Source organism: Empidonax traillii, unplaced genomic scaffold (assembly GCF_003031625.1).
Source record: "Empidonax traillii isolate 1590-97213 ecotype Southwest subspecies unplaced genomic scaffold, ASM303162v1 scaffold207:size1520225, whole genome shotgun sequence".
Lineage (NCBI taxonomy): Eukaryota > Metazoa > Chordata > Aves > Passeriformes > Tyrannidae > Empidonax > Empidonax traillii.
Genome location: NW_020955400.1, coordinates 493,010 through 515,096, shown reverse-complemented (window position 1 = coordinate 515,096; position 22,087 = coordinate 493,010). Strand labels below are relative to the sequence as shown.

The following is a 22,087-nucleotide window of genomic DNA, read 5'->3' as shown; positions in this document are numbered from 1 at the left end:
AGGCTTATACTGTATTTCAGTGGTTTGGTGGTTCGTTTGTTAACATTATGACTGCTCATAATTCAGGACTGTTAAATATAAACAGGAAAAAGCTCTTCTTTTGGTATAGTCAGTTAAATTTGTTAGAACTAAGCTCAAAGTTGATGCATATTGGGAATCAGCATTGAGTATCAATGGAGACTGGGGTATGATAAGGATTGTTTTACTTGAAACAGTACTGTTTAGTTTGAAGCAATGTGGATATTTTGGGCATTTTGAAAGTCTGGTGTTATCCCTGGCTTTGCTGTTATCCTGGGACTTAAAATTTTTCGTAAGGCTTCTTTTCCATGGAAGGCTAAAGGATGCAAGAAGATAGTTTTCTGGTTTTGTTCTTCTTGGAGAGCTTGTTGCCTGCCTCCAGGCCCTTCATATTCTCTCAAATAACAGAGGGGAGTTGCTGCTGAGCATGGCTGTGAATGAATGCAGAGCTTTCATCTTTGCTCCAAAGAATCTAGTGACCCAATTTCTGTTCAGACTTCCTGAAAGGCACTGATGTGCCTCGTTTTATTGGATGGTGTATTTATTACTACTACACAAATTCCTATAATACTGTCAGTGCTTAGTAACAGTTATGATGAAGAAAGAGCCTATAGTAAGACATGGCTTCAAAATGGTAGTGCTAAATTCCCACACTATGTGCCTACCATGGGAACCTGCCCTGGGAGGCTTGGCTGCCCTCCTTCTCCACCGATCAGTGTCCAGCATCTCTTGGTGAATGCTGGTAGCAGAATAATTGAAGCATATTTTTTGCAGTCTTTCCCCTCTTTCTATCCATGCATAAGAATGGGATTTCCCATGGGTGTAGTAACACGAAAACCTCCATGAGAGAAATGTAGATTGTCATTACAGTTCCCAGGACACAACACAAAATAAGGTCAGTGCTCTGGAGCGATGATAGCAAAGCAAGAGGCCATCAACGTGTTTATATTTGGTTTTGTAGAACACTAAGTAGTGTTTTACCTATTTCACCTGAAATTTTCCAAAATGCTTTAGAATTTGTAGAAGAAGCTGCTGCAAATTATTTAGGAATAAAACTGTATCACTTCTTTAAGTATTATTTATTATTCAACATCTGTCCGTGTTGTTGACAGGTACAGCTTAGCTAGGTGTGTGTCTCTAGTGGGACTAAACACTGTCACCACAGGACTGTACTGAGGAGTTAATGTAGCCCAAGTAAACCTCCTGCTTGCTGCCAGCAGTAGTTGCTCCTGTGGTTAGTCTGTCATAAGGTCTCTGAGAAAAATCTCCCTTCTGTCATGACTCAGAGAGCTTACGGTAACGCCCAGGCAATGTCTGTAATTAAGCATGTTCATAACCACTTCTGTTTTGATTGCATTCAGACAAGCCCTCTTGACTTACTTTACTGCAAAATGTTTGGCCATGTATTTGAGGAGGATGGGAGGTGGGAAGGCAATTTAATATTCATTGTAACATACTCGTTCGCCTTTTTTTATACCTCTTTTGCCTTTTGGGACCTGCCTAATTTTTCTGCTTATTACCTAGAGGGTGCGGCGCGGTGGTACCAGCTTTTTCCTGTTCTCCATGCATCAGCCAGCAGGAGATGCTATAATCCATACTGTGGTATCCCTGCCCCCATCTTTTCTGAGACCAGGCCTATTAAATTGGAACAAAGGCTTACTCAGTTCAAGAATTAGGAATCTCAAAAGTTGTGTGTTTCACTGCCCTATTTGGCAGACCCAGGCTGAATAATCTTTGCTTGTGGTACAATAGAAAATTTTAATTGCACTTCTATCAGTTAGCGGTTGTTCCCCTTTCCTGATGCTGAAGTTTCCTTCCTCACACTTAGGATGGTAGCATTAATACTTTGATTGCTTGAAAATGCTGTAAGAATGTAAATTAAGTTACTACATCCTGTACTAAGGGGCTCTCATTCTTTTCCTTTTTTTTCTCTGATACGAATTTTGCTGTGTTCCTCTTTCACCTGTGGTTTTCCAAGATGTCCAGATGTGGGTTTCCAGCACTGGTGGTGTACTCCATTTATCAATAGTACAGACTATGCTAAAGAATAGAGATTCTCCCTGGACCTTCTTAGCATTGCCGAAATACAAGATTCAGTTGAGAGAGCCTTGTTAAAGAGTTTTGTTTCCATATGTAGAGGAGTCTGTGGGAGAATTGGAAAAAAATGCTATATTGTAACAGATACAGAATAATGTAATGCATATACCTATGATAAGTGGTACATGAGTATGGTTGTAATGTCATTAAAATTAATTATGCTAATCAGTGAGAGAAGCACTTCACAACGTGGAAATGTGTTTGGCTTGCAGATACAAATGTCGGCAATGTACTTTTCAAAATTAAACTAAAACCTGGAAACAGTTAACAGTGAGGAATTTGCCTAAGCAGCTATTCTGGTATCAAGGCAGACCTCCTGGGAGAATTCAACTTTTATGCTCTCGTTACTTATGACAAATATTTCCCACTAATTTCAGCAAGCAGTGTCGTCACCAACTAATGTGTAATATATTTCTCACCAAAGTAGCTGTTGGATTTTCCTTTGATTTTCCTGTAAGTAATCACAGACTGAACCCAGACATGGTTACCTGGGGGGGGGAGGGGGGCTGACACTGCACATTTTAGACTTGAACAGCCCTTAAAATTCTTACTCTTGCGAAAGAATAGTCATAACCTCTGTTAACTTTCTTTAAAATTTTGAAGGGCATTATCTGTAACATCACGATATGATGCAGATTATCACATCTGAGCTTCACATAGATTTCTATAAGCAGCCTCTGCAAGGATTAGAAGTCTGTGAAACTTTCTTAATGAAACCCAAAACCTTCAAAACTCAAGTTGCAAAGCCCCAAACTTAGATCAGTTTCACTCGTGGCCATGAACTTTTAAGGGAATCTGGGATACATTTCAAGGAAGTTGCTGTCATGTTTCACTTGATGTTGGCTGGTATGTTATTGAAACTGGAGAACACTAGCTGGTTTTATCTGAAGCTTAGAATTTTCCACAGAGCTTTACATCAGAGTTTTGGGGCTGAAGTAATTCAAGGATAAGAACCCAGCTACAACACACTAGTAAATCTAGCTTACATGACCACTAGGGAGTAGAAAAACTATGTACGGTCACTAGTACAAAGGTGGAGAAATTGAAAAAGGATATTTGACTGGATGGCTCATTAAAATCAACCAGTTACCAAAGGAAACAGATGTTTAGTCACGCTATGGTTTCACGGTATGACTGATTTGCAGTGAATCCAGATTAAGTGGCTATTGATAGCATGTCCTGAGAAAGGAGAATCTTTTCTTGGCTTAAAGAGGGTGGTGGTGTAGTATGCCTTTGCTATCGCTTTTCACCACTGGATAGCAGTGCTTCTAATTAGTAATAATTTTGGTCCATGTTTTCTTGTGCTCTGAGAATAAATGCCCAAATTTTGGATTTTTCACCACGTTTGGGGTTAGATATAGTTGACTACAAGAGAAGACTTGAGCATCTAAGAGTCTATTTCTTAGGAAGAGAGATCTCCACCATGCCTAGGCAGAGAAGTGGAAAGTCATGCTACAATGCTTTATAAAGCCACAATGTGGCTAATTCTACATGAGGCTGAGATTTCTGAATTAAACAGTGTTTGTGTTTGCCTTTCCAGTTCTTAGTGATGTTCTTTTTTTATAGCACTGAAACCAAGGGGAAAGAACAAAAAATTTATCTAAGTTCACTAAGTTAAAAAACATTTAAGCAAGGTTTATTTTTCTGTCAAATTAGCCCTTTATAAAGGGAAATTCTCAGGGGGGCTTTTTGTCAAAATAACAAAAAAGTGAAAATAAAAAAAGCCTGGTAAAGGGCTTAAGTTATATTTTCTATAGACACAGCCTCCACTCTAGTGGTGGTGTTCGAGGGTCAGTCTTCATCCTGGCTTTGCAGAGATTCTCTGTATTTTTTTCTTTCACTGAAATTCCATAGACAGCAATTAAGGAACTGGAGGCCAGCAAGAGGTCAGCAAGCCTTCGTCAGTGAAAACAGGGATTGTTTGCCATGTACAACACTCCCTTTTTTCCTTGTGGTGAATAGAAGATTTGCTTAGAGCTGATGACTTATGCCTTTCTTGCAAGTTATGCAGCTAGCGAGTAACTGGGGGAATCAATCAGTGAGCAGAAAACAGCTAATTGAGTCCAGCATCACGCTTTTTTCTTCCTTACATATTCAGCTCTGGAATCAGAGCCAGTTTGGTGTCTGATAATGTAACTCCAGAGAAGAGGCATTTTGTGTGCAGGATTCAGAGCGAATACAATACTTAAGAAGAAGTGTCTGCTACTAAATTTTAGGGTTACGAAGCTGACAGCAGTTGAGGACTCAGGGGAAAATACTCGAAACTGAGCTTTAGGCCTGTAAATGCCGAAGCTGGTAAGTCACTGAGCATGTAGCATGATGTGGAGAGGATGTGCCTCCTGTTTCAGAGGGGGAAAAAGAGAAAAGGCTTTTGTGGTTATTCTTAGGCACAGCACAGCATGCATAGCTTTTCTTAGTTCTCTTTTTCCTTTCCTTGGGCTTTTAAGTTCTTTTCTGTTCTACTTTCCTGTCTATGACTTTGTCCAGGCATCTTAAATAAAAAAAAATTTATAGGTTAGAACGGTTGGTTTTTTTGGCAGATGTAAAGCCTGTTAGAAAAAAGAAAGTACACGTGTAGCCACGTCTCCTGAAGGGAACAGTAAAGTCTCTTTGCATTTGCTGTATAGTTTGTAGTTCTGAGTTGAGCTAACCAGGACTGGGGGATGTGATGTGCTAAGCCCATGAGTCTGAATATGTTTTTTTTGCCCCACTTTGCTGAACAAGAATTGTCTGATAATGAAAAAGAATTGAAGTTTGAGCTTAATCAGGTATTAAGATATTAAATTGTTTCTTAAATGGAAAGTTTCCTAGAGATTTCAGTTTGAGGCTGAACAATATATTACTGGGCATGAAGTGAATTGTAAAATTTTAACATCTCTCTAAATTACTTCCCACAGCTCATGTATGGGTTTTTTTATGGAGCTGAAGCAAATTAATCAGTTATGATAGCTTTAACTGGATGTTGTCCTAGCATTTCTTACACATTTTTATTGGGTCATGGCTAGCAGGTTTTGCCTATTTTGTGTTTTTTAAGGTTGTTGCTATAACCCTGAAGCGTTTCCAAACATAGTCCTGCTGAAAGTTAGCTACTTACTTACTTCTGGTTTACATTTTGCCAATTAATTCCAAGTACTCTAATAAATGGTTTTCTGTGTGTATGTGTGTGTGTGTATGTTTGTGAAGTACTAATTCAAAGAGGGAGGTTAGGATTGTTATTTCAGTGGCATGTGAAATGGGATGGATGTTAGAGAGCAGCAGAACGAGGCGTGTGCCCTGCCTCCAGAGCAGGCAGCAGCAATGAGCTGCATGAGAAAAGTGGGAGAGAAAGCAAAGAGGGAGCCAGGAGCAGAACTGTAGAGAGCTCCTTGAATGTCAAAGTACATGTGCTAATTTCCTTTTTATTCCTGAGCATAAGGCTTTTTACTTTGATCTTACATATGAGATGATATGGCCTTTGGAGATGCACAAGTAGGGAGTTCTCCAAGGTGAAGAGATGCTAGAGGTAGCAGAGGGGATTGATTTCTCCTGGATTTGAGAGCATCTTCATAGGTTTGTGGCCGCATTAGTTAACAAGGAAGAGCTGGGCGGTGGGGATGGGCCCTGGCCTCTCTGTAGTTTTCCAGCCACGTGGTGTGTGGTGGCTACAGTCCTGTGCATGCAGCTCTCGGTATTTCCAGATGCTGTTAATTTAGTCCCTGTTTCCCTGCAGTCCTTCGCACATTTGTGCCGCCAAGCTCTCCAAGCTGGCGGGTTTCCGCACCGTGAGAGCATTGCAGATGCAGGGATGCACTTGCTCCAAGCAGCAGAGGAAAGGCGGCTCCGCCCAGCCAGCCCCGCCAAGGGGGCCCTGCAGGCTTTGCCGGGTCCCCAGCAGCCCAGCCGAGCCCCGCGCTCTCTTTCAACCAGCGAGATTTTTGTGCATCAGCTTTGGCCAATTTGTTATGGTTTAGGGCTGGGGAGCCAGCTGTCTGCAATCTGATGTAATGTTGCCCTGGAAACCAGAAATGAAACACTTTAGCATTCACCACAGAGTTACTACATACAGCATTAGCCAAAGTAATTAAAAGTTGAGCCATATGGGCTTTCGGATGGAAAAATTTGGAGCAGAGGAGATGGAAGTTAGGTTGTTCCTACTTGCAGTACTGCAAATCTGTTTGTTTTCAGAGACCTGTCCTGGCTGTGCACGGGGGGACGAGGAGATGGAGGGGCTCTAGCTGTTTTACCAGCGCATTAATGTTGCCAAGGCTTGGCCTGATGGGACAGCTCTGTGCCAGGGGCTGGGAGGCATTGGCAGAGGGGGTGCAGCATGGACTCCTCCAGTGCCCAGAGCTTCTGGCTGAGCCTTTTGGGGATGCATCATCCCCTCTATAGACCATGTCTACCTTTCTGCAGTGCTGCAGCACGCTGAAGTGCCCATGAAAGGGGACGAGGGCAAGAGGGTTCTGGCAGCTGGCTACATCTAAGCTCTGTGCCAAGGCCTGGGTGCTAGAGCTGTCCAGGAAGCCATTTGCTTGGTCTGCCATGCTTTGGGGACATTGGGGTGATTTTCCCATCTAAAGGCAGGGACAGCTACCAAAAAAAGCAATTCGGTCCCATGAAAGAGGGGAGGGTGGTGTGGGTCAGGGAAGTCAAAGCGTCGAAGTTCAATGATTTCCAAATATGTCAGTTATGGCCAGAATGCTTTACATTAGCTGTAAAAGAAAGCATTGCTTGAGCTGGAAAATTAAGCTCTGTTTCCCATGTGCCAAAGTGGAAACTTTTGATAATTTCAAGGCCCTTCTTAAAAAAATTGTTTCAAAAACAGGAAGCAAGTGAAAAGTAACCCTTCTTGAAAATGCTTTCATCTTCAAGGAATCGGCATTATTTGACAAGAAAGTTTCCTGAGCAGCACCCCTGATGTCGTCACTGACATTTTCAGGCCTTTTTGCATAAACTTACTGGCCATCCTTTTTCTTTGTAGAAGATTTGTCTGTCCCATACTACCTGATATGATAGGAAATAGGCTGCTAGACAGAAAGTGACCTTGTGTTTTCATCTACCCATAAAACATGAGCTGTTCTCGCCTATCTGGGCCAAGCACCAGTGATAGGCAGAATCTTTGCTGCCTGTGGAGGACCCCAGCTTAAAGGACACCGGCAGTCCAGAAGCATCGGGGAAAACCAGTTGGCACTTAATTATGATGTGACTTTAGGTATTTTGAAATATAGTGGACACCCTCTGCACTATCTGCTGGGGTCTGATGTCAGTACCTTGCACTGAGGCTATTTTGACGCTTGCTTTCATGGCAGTAGTTGTGAATGCAAATGTCAGACATCATAGAAGTTTTTGTTGTTGTTGAATCTTCATAACCCTGAGGGGGCACAATTCTTTATCAGATATAAGTGGTGCAAAAGTAGGACTAGATGTTTATTCTTCGATGAAATCCTAGGTGGGAGGACCAGGTAGGAGCTGTTCTCTAAGTCTTACAGAGCTCACAGTTTCACAAACTTGCACTAGTCTGCAAACCGAGGGTGTACAAAAAGTAATGATGGAAAGCAATGCTTTAGAGTAATTGCGTTTAAAATAAACATATCTTGAGTGCACAATATGCATGATGGTTGCTTGCCAGGATGCACTTAATAGCCCAAGAAGTCTTGACTGAACTTCTTGATTACAGTCAATAATCCATTCATCATCTTATCTAAATATGTCTGTCTTGTTTGATGTCACTAAGTTGTCCCAGGCATAATCCTTGAATTAATCCTCATCTTGTTGCTTATTTTGATATAAACCAGACTGGTACTCCTCTTTACAGCCCTATTTTTCCCAAAGGAGGACTATTAATTACTTAGCCAGATCATACCCATAATAAATGCATTTGTGCAATTCTTAGATGACAGAATGGCAATTTCTAGTGCCATGTGTGATCCGTTCTCAAATCTTCGTTCACGAAGCCTAGCCATGAATGATGTGATCCATTTGGTATTCCTGCTTCTTTTGGAGTAATACAGGGTTTGTGTGAAATCAGTAATTGTTAGTGCCCTTGCAGAAAGTTGTTGAAGTTTGCTCTGGTGTGGTTCTGGGGCCCTTGTGAGGTGCATGCCTGGGAGGTAGACTTTCAGAGCTGCCCTGGCTCCATTCGGGGCTGTTTGTGCCTTTGGAAGTGTACCTGTGCAACTGCTAATTGGTGTCTTGCCCCATGGCATCTACCATTTTTACCACATCCTGAGATTTAAGTGCACTAGAAAAGTAGAAAGCATTTTTATATTTGGCCTCTTTTATTCATCCTCCAGATAAGCAGACAGCATTTTTGCTGGGAAGAGAGTGAGTTTGTTTTTTTTTTCTTTTTTTCTTGGCTTGCATCAGTTGGGAATATTTTTTTTTTTTAAAAGTTTAATTAAGGAGAAGGAGAAAAAAAGGATGAGCGCGCTGTGGAAACCCAGATAGCTGCACTGACAGGAAGTTGCATGAGGGTTTTTAAAGCTGACCATTAGGAATGCAGCAAATTGGCTGGGGCCGTGGGTGAAAACAGAGTCAGGTATACAATCCATACAGCACTCCAGCTGGAGCTCGTGCTGTGCGCAGGAATGTGCAGCGGTGCACGGTGCCAGGGTCGTCCTGGCCAAGTCGGAGAACCCTGTTGGCCTCCTCTCCTCTACCCTTCCCTGCCCTTCCCCCCACCTCTTTCCACATTCTGAACTGATTAAAACAGAGGAAGTAGCACGTTGAACATTGGATCTGGCTCGAAAATCGAAGTCGTCTTCTCGTTCACAAGGAATGGATTGTTTCAGCTTGTTGTGTCACTGCTGCTGGAGAGAAGGGAATTTTTTTTTGTCTCTGTAATGTTTGATACTTGAGGGAAAACAGCTGGAACTGAGTATACTGGATCAGATGCAAAACGAAACGGGATGCTGGGGAATATGGACTGCACTGTATATCTGAAAAGGTCAGAGTTTTCCCTTGGTCAGTGCTGGAGGAATGCTCTGTCCATCTTAATTCCAGCCTCAAGAGTCTTCAGGAGGAGTGTAGGGAGCAGGGAGGAGGAAGGGAATATTTTGTAGTTGTGGCAGTTTGTGAGTGAGGCAGATGAGGTCTCCTCCTTCCTTTCCTTCCCATCCCTTTCTTGTGCTGCTGTTTTTGATTTTCTGGGAAGACTGGAGGGAAAAAAAAAAAAGAGAAGTCGTCAATGACAGAGCTTCAGTTTGAAGAAGCTGTTTATAACCAGGTTTAAACAGCAAGTTCTGAGATGCCAGACAGACCAGGGACTGACCTAAACCACAGGAGCATAACTGGTAGGGTAAGAAGAGCCCTGGGAAAGAGCCCTGCCTGAAACGTGCTGAGAGAGGACGTGGAAGTAGTTATTACACAATGCATGTGAAGAAAGACAAGGGCAGGAATGCATTTCAATGCCTAGGATCTTACGTTGCACAGATTTAGAAATCAAAATGGTATGTCATGCTTTCAGAAAAAGAAAAAGAAAAAAAAAGAAAAGAAAACAAGAAAACCCTCAGTAATTTAAATGTTTCTGTCTGATTGGGGCTGAAAATATAACATCCGTTACAGAGCTGCCTTGACACAACGCAGCAGATGAACTAACTTGAAGGAGCAAGCTGTGGAACTACTACTTTATTAATATTCCCTTTGTTTCTTTGCCAGTCAAGAGAACAATCCGATGATGAAACAGAGGAATCGGTGAAGTTTAAGAGGTTGCACAAGCTGGTGAATTCTACTCGCAGAGTCAGGAAGAAACTCATAAGAGTTGAAGAAATGAAAAAACCCAGCACAGAAGGTAAAAAACAATGTGCATATGGTTAAAACTGCATGGGTGAATGCATGTTTCTGTTGAGAGGGGACAGAAAGTAGAGGGTTAGGGGAGGGAGGGGTGGAGTGTTTATCCCTCTTCAAGTGGAGGGATAGTGGGAATGACTGCCTTGTCTCTTGTGCGCGTTCTAAGTAATTGAATTTTTAGACTGTGGAAGGAGGAAAGTGATAGCCTAGAATGTGGTTACTGCTGATCTGGTATTCTCAGAGCAGCGCTCGAGAGTCCCTCATTAAGAGATTAGAACTTGGTTTATGTTTTATGCCCCATGCTGGGGAGGGAATCCCCATGCTAGGAGCAATGCCAACCAGCTGCCCCACAGGCTCAGCAAGGAGATAAGCGGACCCACCACCACACTGCTCCCTCCTCTGAGGCTTGGGATGGCACATAGGTGAAGCCCTTGCTCGTTTTGGGAGGATAGCAGCAGTTGCACCATATAGCATAATCCTATGGCAAAAATTCAGAAACTCTATCAGACATTCTTGTGGGGTAGCAACTGCCTTGTGTAATACTAAATTCTACTTCTGGGGGAGCCTGCCTGCAATTTGGCTTTTGAATGAAACCTGCTCCCAACAGAGAGGGGGAGAGAAGGGAGGAGGAGGAGAAGGGTGGGGAAAGGAAAGTGGAGTTCAGCCCCTGGGAACATCATACTGTAGAATTAACTCTGGATGACCTGTATCCATGTGTGAGCACTCAGATTAGTGGAGCCTTATCTTGAGGAGCCTCTTTGCACAGTCCTGCTAGAGTCCTCACTGGACTTGCGGGCACCTTTCTATGCTGGTGGCTTTCTTGGCATGCATATATGCCAATTCCCCTCATCTTAGCAGTGATCTGAACCATATTACGATTCCTTCCTAGTGCATTTAAGGGGAACATGTGCATCTTGCATATGTGGCAGGAAGCTGCTGGCAGATTTATGATCTGACCGGCATCTCTCCTACATTATGGATGGAGTTGTTGGCATGAAAGACACAGTCCATCTAGGGATCTGGAATGGGCAGGTGTGGTGGTCTGAAAAGGTTTTGTCACCTCGTAGGGTGAGCATAAAGCTGGGATACCATGGAAGCAAAAACATGGGGTATGAGATATGACAAACAAAACAGGACTATTTTTCCCCTGCTCTGGGTAAAGAAGGCCCCCAGAGAAGCCTGTCCTACCTCCTCCTACTCTCTCTGGGAGTCTGGGAAAAGCTGCAGGGAGCAATCAGCAGGAGGCTCCAGGGGTACGAGCAGCTGCAGGAGCAGGCAGGCCAGGGGCTGCTGGGCATGCAGACGCCTTCCTACAATTGGATCAGACTTTCTTTTCAGCATATTAAGTATCTATCTTGCTCTCCATACCCTCTTTTACAGCACCTCCCCTCTTTATTTCCTTTTCTCCCTCAGTCCCAGTTCCCTTCAGGGCTGCTTGTGTTTCATTTTTTTTCCCAGTGAGTTTTTCCACCCCTGCCTTCAGCAGAAAAATTACTGAATTAACAATTGTAACCAAAAAAATGTTTACTCTTCTTCCTTCTTTCTCCACCTCCTGCCTGTCTTCCCTAACTCTAGGCTTGTCTGAATAAATTATCTGTAACTGAGTTTGTACTTTATCTACCACTCTGGAGTTTCTTCTTAGATTGGCCATTGGGAAACTCTGTAGAAAAAACAATTATTGCTAAATAACAACATGGATTATTTCTGCATAACTTCTGTGTAATTAGAAGGCCCCTTAAGTAGCCAAGTCAACATCAGCAGTAGATATCTATGGCTTTTTTTTCAGGAAATTCCACGCCCAGGTTTCCATATGGCAAATTAATAGTGCTTCATAAATGTTGTCAATCACAGTATCTCATAATGTAAGTCTGTATTCCCATTTGGATATGTCAGAGGGCTCTGCACAATCACAGAAAATACAGTGGTCAGATTTGGGTATTGCTGTCTGGCCTTCCAAGTTACCTGCAGTGGACTGGATCAGTTTTTGAGCTGTTTGCTGCTGTTCTCTGTGTAATCTGTGTTACAATTCTGAAGTAATGTGAAATTCTAGATGACTAGGTTTTGGGGAGTTGGCTATAACATTTGACTGAGTGATATCAGTAAAATTTAAGTAAATTCATTAGTGTTTAACAGCCTTTAGCAAAGTGTAAGACTTGTTTTGAAAACTGGCATACAGTTTCCTAGAAGAAAGATTCTTCATAATCCTCTTCAAAGATTTCTTCAGAAAGAACACCTTTGCCAAATTTCCCTTATCTGTTCCTGTAGTTTTTAAAGAAAAGCACAGTAGTCTCAGATCCTTCTCTTACATTTCTATTATTGACCCTGTTATCATGCTAAATGTACATCTGCCTGATCTGATACTCACTAGAATTTGTGAATATCTGAATCTTGTGTATTTTGTCTTTGTCTGCTCCTAGTGAGCTAAATAACTGAAGGTTCCTAATTCCTGGGCACCATTCTTAAATAGTACTTAAAAACACATCACATCTGCATCTGTGTCGTTATGGCTTTGTGTCATGGACTCAGTCCAAATAACATCTGTTACAGTTTTGACACACAATGCATATCCTACAAGCTGTTTAAAAACATATTTACTTAGTGGACTAAAATTGTTTATCAGCACATACTCAGTCCCAGGAGAATGTATATTTTCTGTTCAAATTGAGAAGCAGAGAGGGAAAAGAGCAAGCTGGACAGTTCAGGGAAAGTGGTATAAAAACCAGACTCCAATCTACAGACCTACCCCAATACATTTCTCAAGAGCGAAAGTTTCATGTCAGATGTGATCCACTATCCCTTCAATGTCACAGTGATCTTTATCTTGATAAAATAGCATCTTAGATTTCAACAAATGTATGTCAAATATGTTTAGCAACAGAGTGAACTGAAGATGAGACAGGAATCCTGTACAGGGCAACTAATCTTTCATCATAAAAAGTGTCCTCTGTTATTGAATGAGCGAGTTTAGTAAATCATAGGTATTTTGATAGTTGTTCAAATTTAACTCTGCTGTAAGACTGTAGAAACAACCAAGGATGAAGCCACAGTTAGGTCATGCAAGAAATTTATTTTTGAAAAAAATAAATACTATCACATTTCTATGTGCATGGCTGATACATACCTATGAATGCTGTGAAATTTGTCAGGGAGACAGAGGATTTGTACTTTTTTTGACTCTTACCTTTCTAATGTATCTAATACCTGAGACTATACTTCGCTCAAAAGAAAACACCGGAAAAAAAATTTTATATCATAAATGTGAAAAGGAATTGCAGTTTCAAGTCTTTTATTCCTTTTTCTCCACTCCAAAAAGGAAACCTGGCTATCTGCCCATCTCCAGTACTTGTGTTGCAAAATATTCCTGTTAAATATTTTCTGGAAAAATTTGGTGAACACCAAGTGTTTCTGTCATTACCAGGACACTGTTGAAATTGGCACACTTGCAGTTTGACCTACTTCTTTGCCTTTGCATCTGTTAAATAAATTCTGTGTGATTAAAACTGGTACTTTTAACCCCATCGAAAACCCAGAACTTTAAATTTCATCCTGGAGTTCAGCTCTATAACTTTGTGCAAAAAAATACTACTTTCTGCAGCCACAGCAGCACTGAGTATTGGAAAACTGGACCTGAGAGGTACTTGTTTGGTTTTTAATACATGGGTATTCTTCTGATCTATTGTAGCTGAGCATCATATGCAAGTATCAGATGAAAAACATGGGAAACAGATCCCAGTTCCAGCTTTTAAGGGGTTCTTAGTGAGAGCATCTGTGGTCTTACTTATCTGCAAATAAAAGAGATAAACTTTAAATAATGATGAGTGTACTTACAGGATGTTGTCGTCTGTCTTGTATTAACTCATCCCAGAAGTCTCACTTAACAAATGGAAGGAACTGCTTCAGGTTTATCGACGCACAAATAACTTCCGAGAAACTTATATTAAGAATACTTTTCTTATAATTTAAGTGGTTGGTATCTTAAATAAATACAGTAAAACTCTACAGCGAAACATCTCAGAGAATTGTGAGCAATGACATGCATTGTGCTGCTTTTTTACCACGTAGGTGTGGAAGAGCACTCACTTGACAACTCTCCTATACTGGATGACAGATCAGCACTTTACTCTGGAGTTCACAAGAAGCAATTCTACTTTGACAGCTCCTGTGAAAAGCAGCCAGAGGACGACTCGGACTCACTTACTACTTCTCCCTCATCCAGCAGTCTTGATATGTGGGGAGCTAACAGGAAGCTGGTGAAGACCTTCAGCAAAACTGATAGCCGTGGCCTTATCAAGCCTCCCAAGAAACTTGGGACATTTTTCTCTTACCCAGAAGAGGAGAAGTCCCAGAAAGTTTGCCGCTCCTTGACAGATGGAGAAATGAAGAAGAGCCTTGGCTCACTGAGCCATGGGGTAAGTACAGAAAGCATTTGCTTTTATGACAGCAACAGGCACAAGCACCATCTTCTGGTGTCCCTGGAGGAGATTCAGAGTGTAAGGAAGCAGATCCGATTGAAGAAAATGGATACTAACTATTCCTGTTCCAGAGCTTTTCTTTGCCAGCGCCCTGCTAGGAAAGGAGTATCTCCCACACCTTGCGACCTGCAATTACTGCGGCACAAAACGAAAGGGGGTGGAGGTTGTGGCTTCCCAAACAGAAGGCTACGAGGGCGCACTTCTGTCAGCGAGTTCAATATTACCTATGTGGTGGAGAGAAGCCTGTACAGTCACCTCAACCTCTCACAGCTGGTGCGTCCCGTTACTGACAGGACCCTGAGCAAGGCCGACAAGCAGGACCTGAGGAGATGCCTGCTGGAGGAGGATGAGGAGGCCAAGAGGAAGTGGGCTGCCACAGTGGATCGCTGTACTAGAAGGGTTCTCTTGAGAATCCACCAAAAGTCTGTGAGTCAGAGTTGCCACGAAGGTGGTCTTTCAATTTCTGTGAGGTTGCAGTGAACCCTCTCTGCTTTATACTTTTAACTAAAATAGAGTATTTCTGCTTTCCTTGCCATTAGAAATGCTTAAGCACTGTAATACAGCTGTAAGGGTAGAGCTTGATATCGTCTTGCCAGAAAAGAGTTTTGTTGAATTGCAGTTTCTATGTGTACAGAATTACTTGATGAGAGAGAGCAAATATGACAAAGTACTGCTTTTAAAATTCGCCTAACGCAGAAATAGAGATCACTGGTGAACAGAGGATGTTTGAGATGCTATAAATATGGTTTTTGTGATGCTTTGGGAGTTGGTACTCTCTTAAAGGGATTCTGAGAGTGTTAGAGCATTGATACTCAACTGTGCTCTATTTCTCTTCTGCTGTTACTTCTTTATATTGGCCCTCCCCTGCTTAGATTGCATCTCATCAGTTCACCCACCCACTCCGTACTCTCCCTTACACCAAACAGCTGCAGAAAGACAGGGAGTAGACTGCAGAAGACAGTGAGAGGTACTCACTGCCTTCCTGCTTGCTGTTCACTATCACCAGAAGTATCACTTCTGTCAGTGGCTACTGCTCCTAGCATGGGATAAAGGTGGCACCTTCCTTCAGAGCGTTATGGAAAGGGAAAAAGGGGTGGCCAAAACAGGAAATTGTGCTTAAAATGGGAAAATAAGTGATTTGAACACTCTGGAGGGATCCAAAGCTGTTTTCTGACTACATGACCCGGTTTGGACTGTTCCGTTAACCATGATTCTGAGTTTCCTAGGAACTTGCCTTTGGTGCCAGCCAGATCTCCAAAGCTGAGCCAGCTAGTCTGTTGTCTAGTTGATAATGACCCCTACTTCAGTGAGTGGAAACAGCAGTGTGTCTGTAACGTTAAGCAAAATATTCCTGTGAACAATATAGTATAAACAGCTTTTCCTCTAGAATAACAGGGTGTTTTTTGTGTTTTTTTTTTTTTTTTTTTTTGAGGCCTCTGTTTCATTTCTTCAGGTACAAGGAACAAGAATCATAGCTTTTGTCTCCTTGAATAGCCTGTGGGAGATGACCAGGCCCTCATGGTTCACTTTTTGCTCTTTGGCCACAATATATATGCTTGTTCTACCCAATACCATGAACATTCTCTCTTGGCAGCTTAACTATTTTTTCTGCATTGACTGCTTGCGCTGCCCCTCACAGGATGCTGTTTATTGTACTCAGAAGACACTGTTTTCCCATAAGGATATTACAATGATAAGAGGAACCTTATTTGTCCTTCTATGGGTTGAATAATAGGGTTATTTTGGACAAAGCATACTTGTATGTTCTAGAGATGCCCCATAATTAAAAATACTTTCTAAAACTGCCACTGTAAATATAGATGACAGAAACAAGCTTTTCAGTTCTTCTAATAAGTTAGTCTCGTCTTGCTGTAGTAATTTCATTATGAAAACCAACTGGAGTGACCTTTACTTATTCACGGAGATACAGTTGGAGAAGAAATGGATAGCATTTTGTTGTTGTGGAAGAACTCCTCAGTCAACTGCTTCTCCAGCCTTGTTTGAATTGGATAAATGTTGGTAACATGCTGCTCTTACCTACTTTTTCAATACGCTTCTTTCTGAAATCTCAAATAGCTTCCAAACTTCAACTAATAATGCTCCTTCCTAAAAACACCTAATTTTTTGTTTGCTGCAACCTCAGGGAAATTGCAATGCCTATGTATTCAGTGGAATTGGTCACTCTGTCTTTCCTTGCCATTCATTGTTGTCATTTATATTTGTTTCAGTGACCTGGATATGCATGAAATTTTCAAATTGCATCAGTTTTTCTTTTCTCCCAAAATGATGGTACTTTTTATTGCATGGCCATTCCATTGAATATCCCTCTTCTCATCCACAGACCTTTTGTTCGGTGCAGTATTGCCAGAGTCGCTACTGGAATTTGAAAGTGGAAGTTAAATTTTAAGTGTGTGGGGGGGTCCATAGTGAAACAATAAGCATCCTTAATATGGTACATTTACTCAGAAGCTTTTAACCAACAGTCATTTTGCTTTCCAAGAAGACTTCTTTAGGAGGAGCTCTGGCTGGTTTGACAGACAAGTTTGCTCAGAGCAGTTCCAGATGTCTTCTCTTCATTGCTGGGATTACCATGTGATGTAGGATTAGTTATAACGGTCCTTCACATAAGAACCAAATTACTACTAGCTAAACATGCTGTGCTTTAGAAACTGATCATGTTGCTTGTGGTTGGTCTCAGATGTTTTCCAAAAACAATTTTTAAAACCTATGCCATAGTCACAATGCCTTCTGGAAAAAAACACTTAGAAAAATTCTACATCACAGCACTGTCTTTAATGTGTGTGAGGCCTAGACAAAGCTGTCTTTGAGTTCTGATAGAGTTGTGGTTGCAGAAACTGTCATCCAAGCATTTTTGGTGTAAGCTGCACCCGATATAGAAGCTAGAAAATAAAACTCTTTAAAACCTACTAATATATGTGCTGATCAGTGGTTAACAGGGCAGGAAGAATTTATTGTATTAGAATCATTTGTTATAATTGTCTATTAAGTAGCACAGTTTATAGAACTTGCTTCTTCCTCAGAGAGGAACCTGGTAGTTCTCAGGTGGTGGATCTTCACTGACTCACAGTCCTTTGTAGTTCTGATCCAATGCCAAGTTGATTCTTCAACTGTCTTTGAAGTGAAGTTATTCTGTTGGGCAGTTCAGGCCCTAAGAACCTAAAGTTCACAAGTGTTGAGCTTCTCCTCTTTGTCTCAGCCCTAACTCTGAAGACATCTGCCTGTCTTCAAAACCACACTCAGAGCCCAGAGCTGAAATTGTGCAAGTGAACTGTAATTGCCATACCTTCATGGTCGATTGTCCTGGGAGACCTCTGACAGGGCCAGTTTTTTGAATACTATGCAGCCATTTGTTCATTGTTCAGGTTTTATTATCTTTTCGATTGCAAGGCAAAAGCTGGAAGTACCTAATCTGGAATCAGGGCTTGCTGAGTCTCTGGGGACACAATGCTTATAGACAGCGGGGCTGATTTTTCTCTTCTCTTACCAAGGGAAGGCTCACTAGGCTTCCAGCAATTCCCTGTGTTCCAGTGCAAATGCAACCCTTGCAGCTATTCCCAGAAGGTGGGTTATTCAACGCTTTAAAAGATTGGTGGTTCTCTGTTTCAGTGCTACTGTGGACTTAACGTATGAAGGCAGATGGGAGTGCTGAGGTGAAGTTGCACCTTGGAAAACTTGATTCAACAGTTTCCTCAGACCAAAAAGACTTTTTTTTTTTTTCTTTTTAAAGAGTAGGCAATAGATGACTCACAGCAGCAGACCTTAGGCCAAGGAGTTGTCTCTGGAAAACACAAATTACTCATATTGCTTTACAATGGATTTCTTGATTTATAATCTCTCATCCCTTTGTTTGTTTGTTTGTTTTCATTTTTGCAGACATTTGTGTTTTAACTGGTGTTCTCCAAATCACAGATGTTCTGAGTGAGCTACTCATTGTGATAAAACTGTATCTGTTCTTGGTTTTTTTGCAGAGAACCTGTAGCTTTGGAGGATTTGACTTGACGAATCGTTCCCTTCATATTGGAAACAGTTCTGACCAAATGGTGAGTTTAAGAAGGTGCAGATTTGAAATAGCGTAAAATGAAATGTGCTGTCGAGTTATAATAGACTGAAGTGTAATTTAGGTCTGTAATAATAGTTTGGGGATCCAAGAAAACAGAGTATCTTTGTTAACCTCAAACTTCCTTAGCTTTGAGGATAACATACCCACCCATATCCATGTGTGTATAAGTATTTATATACCATTTGTGTAAAGAGGCAGGAACAAGTGATCACAGTGCAGATCTGGGGGCACATCTGTGGGCTATTCTTAAGTCTGGCTTCCTCAGAGCATCACCCAAGGCAAAATATATGATTGCTATACTTTCTTAGTAAAAATATTTACTCTTGGGGATGATGAGGCAAATTTTCATTCACTGAAGATCTGCAAATTATTTGCATGGAAGTCATTATGTAAGAGATTTATTATTTGTTTTCTCATTGTATCTAAGAGCTCTGGAGTAGACCAGGATCCCATTGTGCTGGGTGCTGCACAACTGATCTCAGAGCATTCTTGTGTTTAAAAAAACCCAAAACATCTCCCCTGAGAATTAATTCCATTTTATGTTACTCATGTTGATCCCAGTGTTACTGTTGGTCGGCCTGCAGCCAAAAATGACAGAACAGAAATGAGACAGAACATTATATCAAATGAAATTGCCAACATATTTTTTCCTTTTACCCCATATATGTTTTTCTTTTCTGTTTCAATGTTGGATCTGATAGCTTCTCTGTCCATTTAAATCAAAACTAAATTGTGAAACATTTTGTATGCCAGCATTATGTTATTTTTTATGTCAACTGGGTCTTTTGGACTTGTTTTTTGTTTTCTTATTAATTTTTTAACATCATAAATTACCCTAATTTGGCTAAATCTGTGAGTGGTTATTTTACTTATCAATTTTCACCTCAGTAAAAATGTTAACTTCTGATCTTAGTATTTATCTTTAAACAGAGATACTTGTTTTGTTCAGATTGCTTTTAACGTAAGAAAGTGTGAAGTCTAGATGTTACATTTTTTCCCTCTGATCATCAGTAGTGGGTGAGATGCAGTGCACCAAAATAATATATGCAGATCAAAGAGGTTTTTTTCCTTGAAAACATTTAAGTCTTTTAAGTGGAAGGTTTTTCCCAAAACAATAAGGCAAAGAGCTGTTCTTAATTTCTGGTAAAAGACCAAAATTCCCGAAGAAGTTGTAATCACAAACAACTTGTGAAGGGAAAAATACTGCATTGTAAGAAACAGCGTATCAGTTGAGTTTCAGAGAAACTTTATGTGAGAACATTAGTAAAGTAGAAAACATACATAAATTTAGAAAAAACAAAAAGATAGAAATATGTTATGGGAAATATAATGTCCATTTATTTTAGGATTTTCTGTCTTCATGTACCTAAATTGAATCAAGTTAGAAACCAAATTCAGTAGAAAATCTCTTTGGACAGATGGATTTTGGTCCTTTTCTGTGCTCTGATATTTGGGGCATCTTTGCCAGTGGAGGATGCTGGTGATAGCTCTAAGAGAGCTGCCTTGCTATGGTTTGTGAAACAAAGTAGGATAAAAAATCATTTTTAGCATGCTGCCTGGACAATCTGAATAAGGGCTGAATCATACAAGTAAGTTTGGCAAAATATCTGCTGATCCACGCTAAGTGTGTGTTTGTGCCATTAGTAAATGCTCAATGTCTTAAGCTGGTTTAGAAAAGGTTAAATGCATTCAAAGCAGCTGGTCTTTGTCATCCGCTATATATGGACCGGCTAATTTAGTTCTTCAGTACCCTGTCGTGTGCCTTAAGAATAGCTGTGCAAGTGTAACCTACCATTGTTGATGGATTTAGTAGCTTTTTTTGTGGTGGTATTTTGGTTTGGTTTTTTTTATAAACAGCCTACAGTAAAACCACAGAGGTTAATAGAATGCCTGCCTGAAAATAAAAAGTAAATTTGGTTAGCCAAATGTAAGTATATATATATACACACATACAGGTATATATTTGGCTACGATCTCAGAGGTACCTTTATTTTTGTTAAGGCCTTTGTAATATTGATCAACATGAGCCACAACTACTGTTGTGTATTTCAGGCTTAGCTTGAAACTGTGGCTTTCTATCAGGTCAAATACTTAATTACCTGAAACTCAAAGGGATGAAGGCATCCTAACAGACCCTCACACATCAGCACACAGTATTTTCACGAAGAGGTTACAAATCAGGCCTTAAGAGTAAGTTATAGTGGACTGCCTACAGTGGTTTGCACAAGGTCTCAACAGTAAATTTGGAGCAGTCAACAGGGCACCATGCTGCTGTCCTGTGTCTGCTGAGGTACCTCTGCAATAACTGAGGACTGAGGAACAAAGTGGCTCTTCTATTTTATAGGCTTAAGCCATGTTTTGTTTTGCAGGGCAAAGAAGGAGACTTTGTTTATAAAGAAGTGATCAAATCACCCTCTGCTTCCCGTATATCTCTGGGTAAAAAGGTGAAGTCTGTAAAAGAAACCATGAAGAAAAGGATGTCTAAAAAATACAGCAGCTCTCTATCTGAGCAGGTATGTAAGGTCAGCAGTAGAATCCGCTTAATAATGTAGAAGTGATAGTCAGTATTGATTCCCATGCATCAAGGCATCTCTGAAGAAATTTCTAACAAGACTATATGGTGTGGCTTATTCCTATGTTCTTATAAAATCCCTCACTGTGAAATGGCTTCCTATAGATGCCAATACCATGGAAAATGCATTTTCAGATTTTCATTTAAGTAGCTCATCAGCAGAAGTCTGTCATTGATGGCATCACACATCTCATTCCCTATTTCCATTTCTTTTCTATTGTAATTTGTTAAGGGAACCAGTCTGTGACACAGGGTCACAGTAATACATTTAATCTGCAATTTACAGTTTAGTTTAAATTCCCAGCATAACTTCACGTACGCAGCTCCTCTCTGCTATTACAGATTTTTCCTCCATCATAGCTTGCCCTCTGCAGAAGCCCATTAAAACAGGGACACAATCTAGTCAGAAAGGGGCATCCCACTGAAGATTTTCCTATTATTCTTTCAGTACAGATTTTTATAGCTTATTCTTAGAGGCAAACCTGAAGTACATTAGTTTTAAATTAGTCTTTGAATTTCAGTGGCCTAGAAACAATTGCAGTCTTTTTCCCTTTTGGTATACTTTGGGTTCCTTGCTTTAGTGGAGTGTCAGATGTCTTCGGCGTTTGTTTAAAGCCAGTCTTGCCGCTTGCAATGTGTAAGGAATAGGCTGGAAAGCCTCAGGGAAAGCAGAGCTGTTCCTGGTTAACATCGCCCCCAAGCGGGCTCCTACCGGCCGCTGTGTCGTGGGGGAGTGCTTGCAGTCACAGACAATTGGGAACAGAAGGGAGGCTGGAGTCAAACCCCACCAGATCTACCTTTTGATGTTAATGCAAAGCCTTAGTGCCTGTAGAAAGAGAATTCTGTAACATTCAGAGTAACCCCAAACTGAAGAATCTGGAGACCGCATAGAGAGGCAGAAACGTGGCCAGTTTTGTGCTGTGCTTTGCAACATTAAAATCCCTTTCCTGCAGAACTGTTAGCCATTCTTATTCATAACCAGGGGCAGTGCTACAGTTATGGTTATTTAATTTAAACTTAAAATTAAAATACTTTAGGTCTGACATGATTTGATATTGATAAGAAGATGCTTTGGTGTCT

At 41.0% G+C, this 22,087-nt stretch overlaps 1 protein-coding gene across 14 annotated transcripts in view; it reads left to right on the top strand.

Moving 5' to 3' along the window:
* SASH1 (SAM and SH3 domain containing 1) overlaps positions 1-22,087 on the top strand; it is a 524,421-nt gene that overhangs the window by 486,056 nt on the left and 16,278 nt on the right. For 7 of the 14 annotated variants that reach the window (XM_027887354.1, XM_027887352.1, XM_027887355.1 and 4 more), the window contains exons 9-12: positions 9,751-9,883; positions 13,945-14,780; positions 18,344-18,415; positions 20,805-20,948. In XM_027887354.1, the coding sequence (XP_027743155.1) occupies positions 9,751-9,883; positions 13,945-14,780; positions 18,344-18,415; positions 20,805-20,948 (1,185 nt within the window). The other 7 variants (XM_027887363.1, XM_027887362.1, XM_027887361.1 and 4 more) reach the window with 5 other exon arrangements.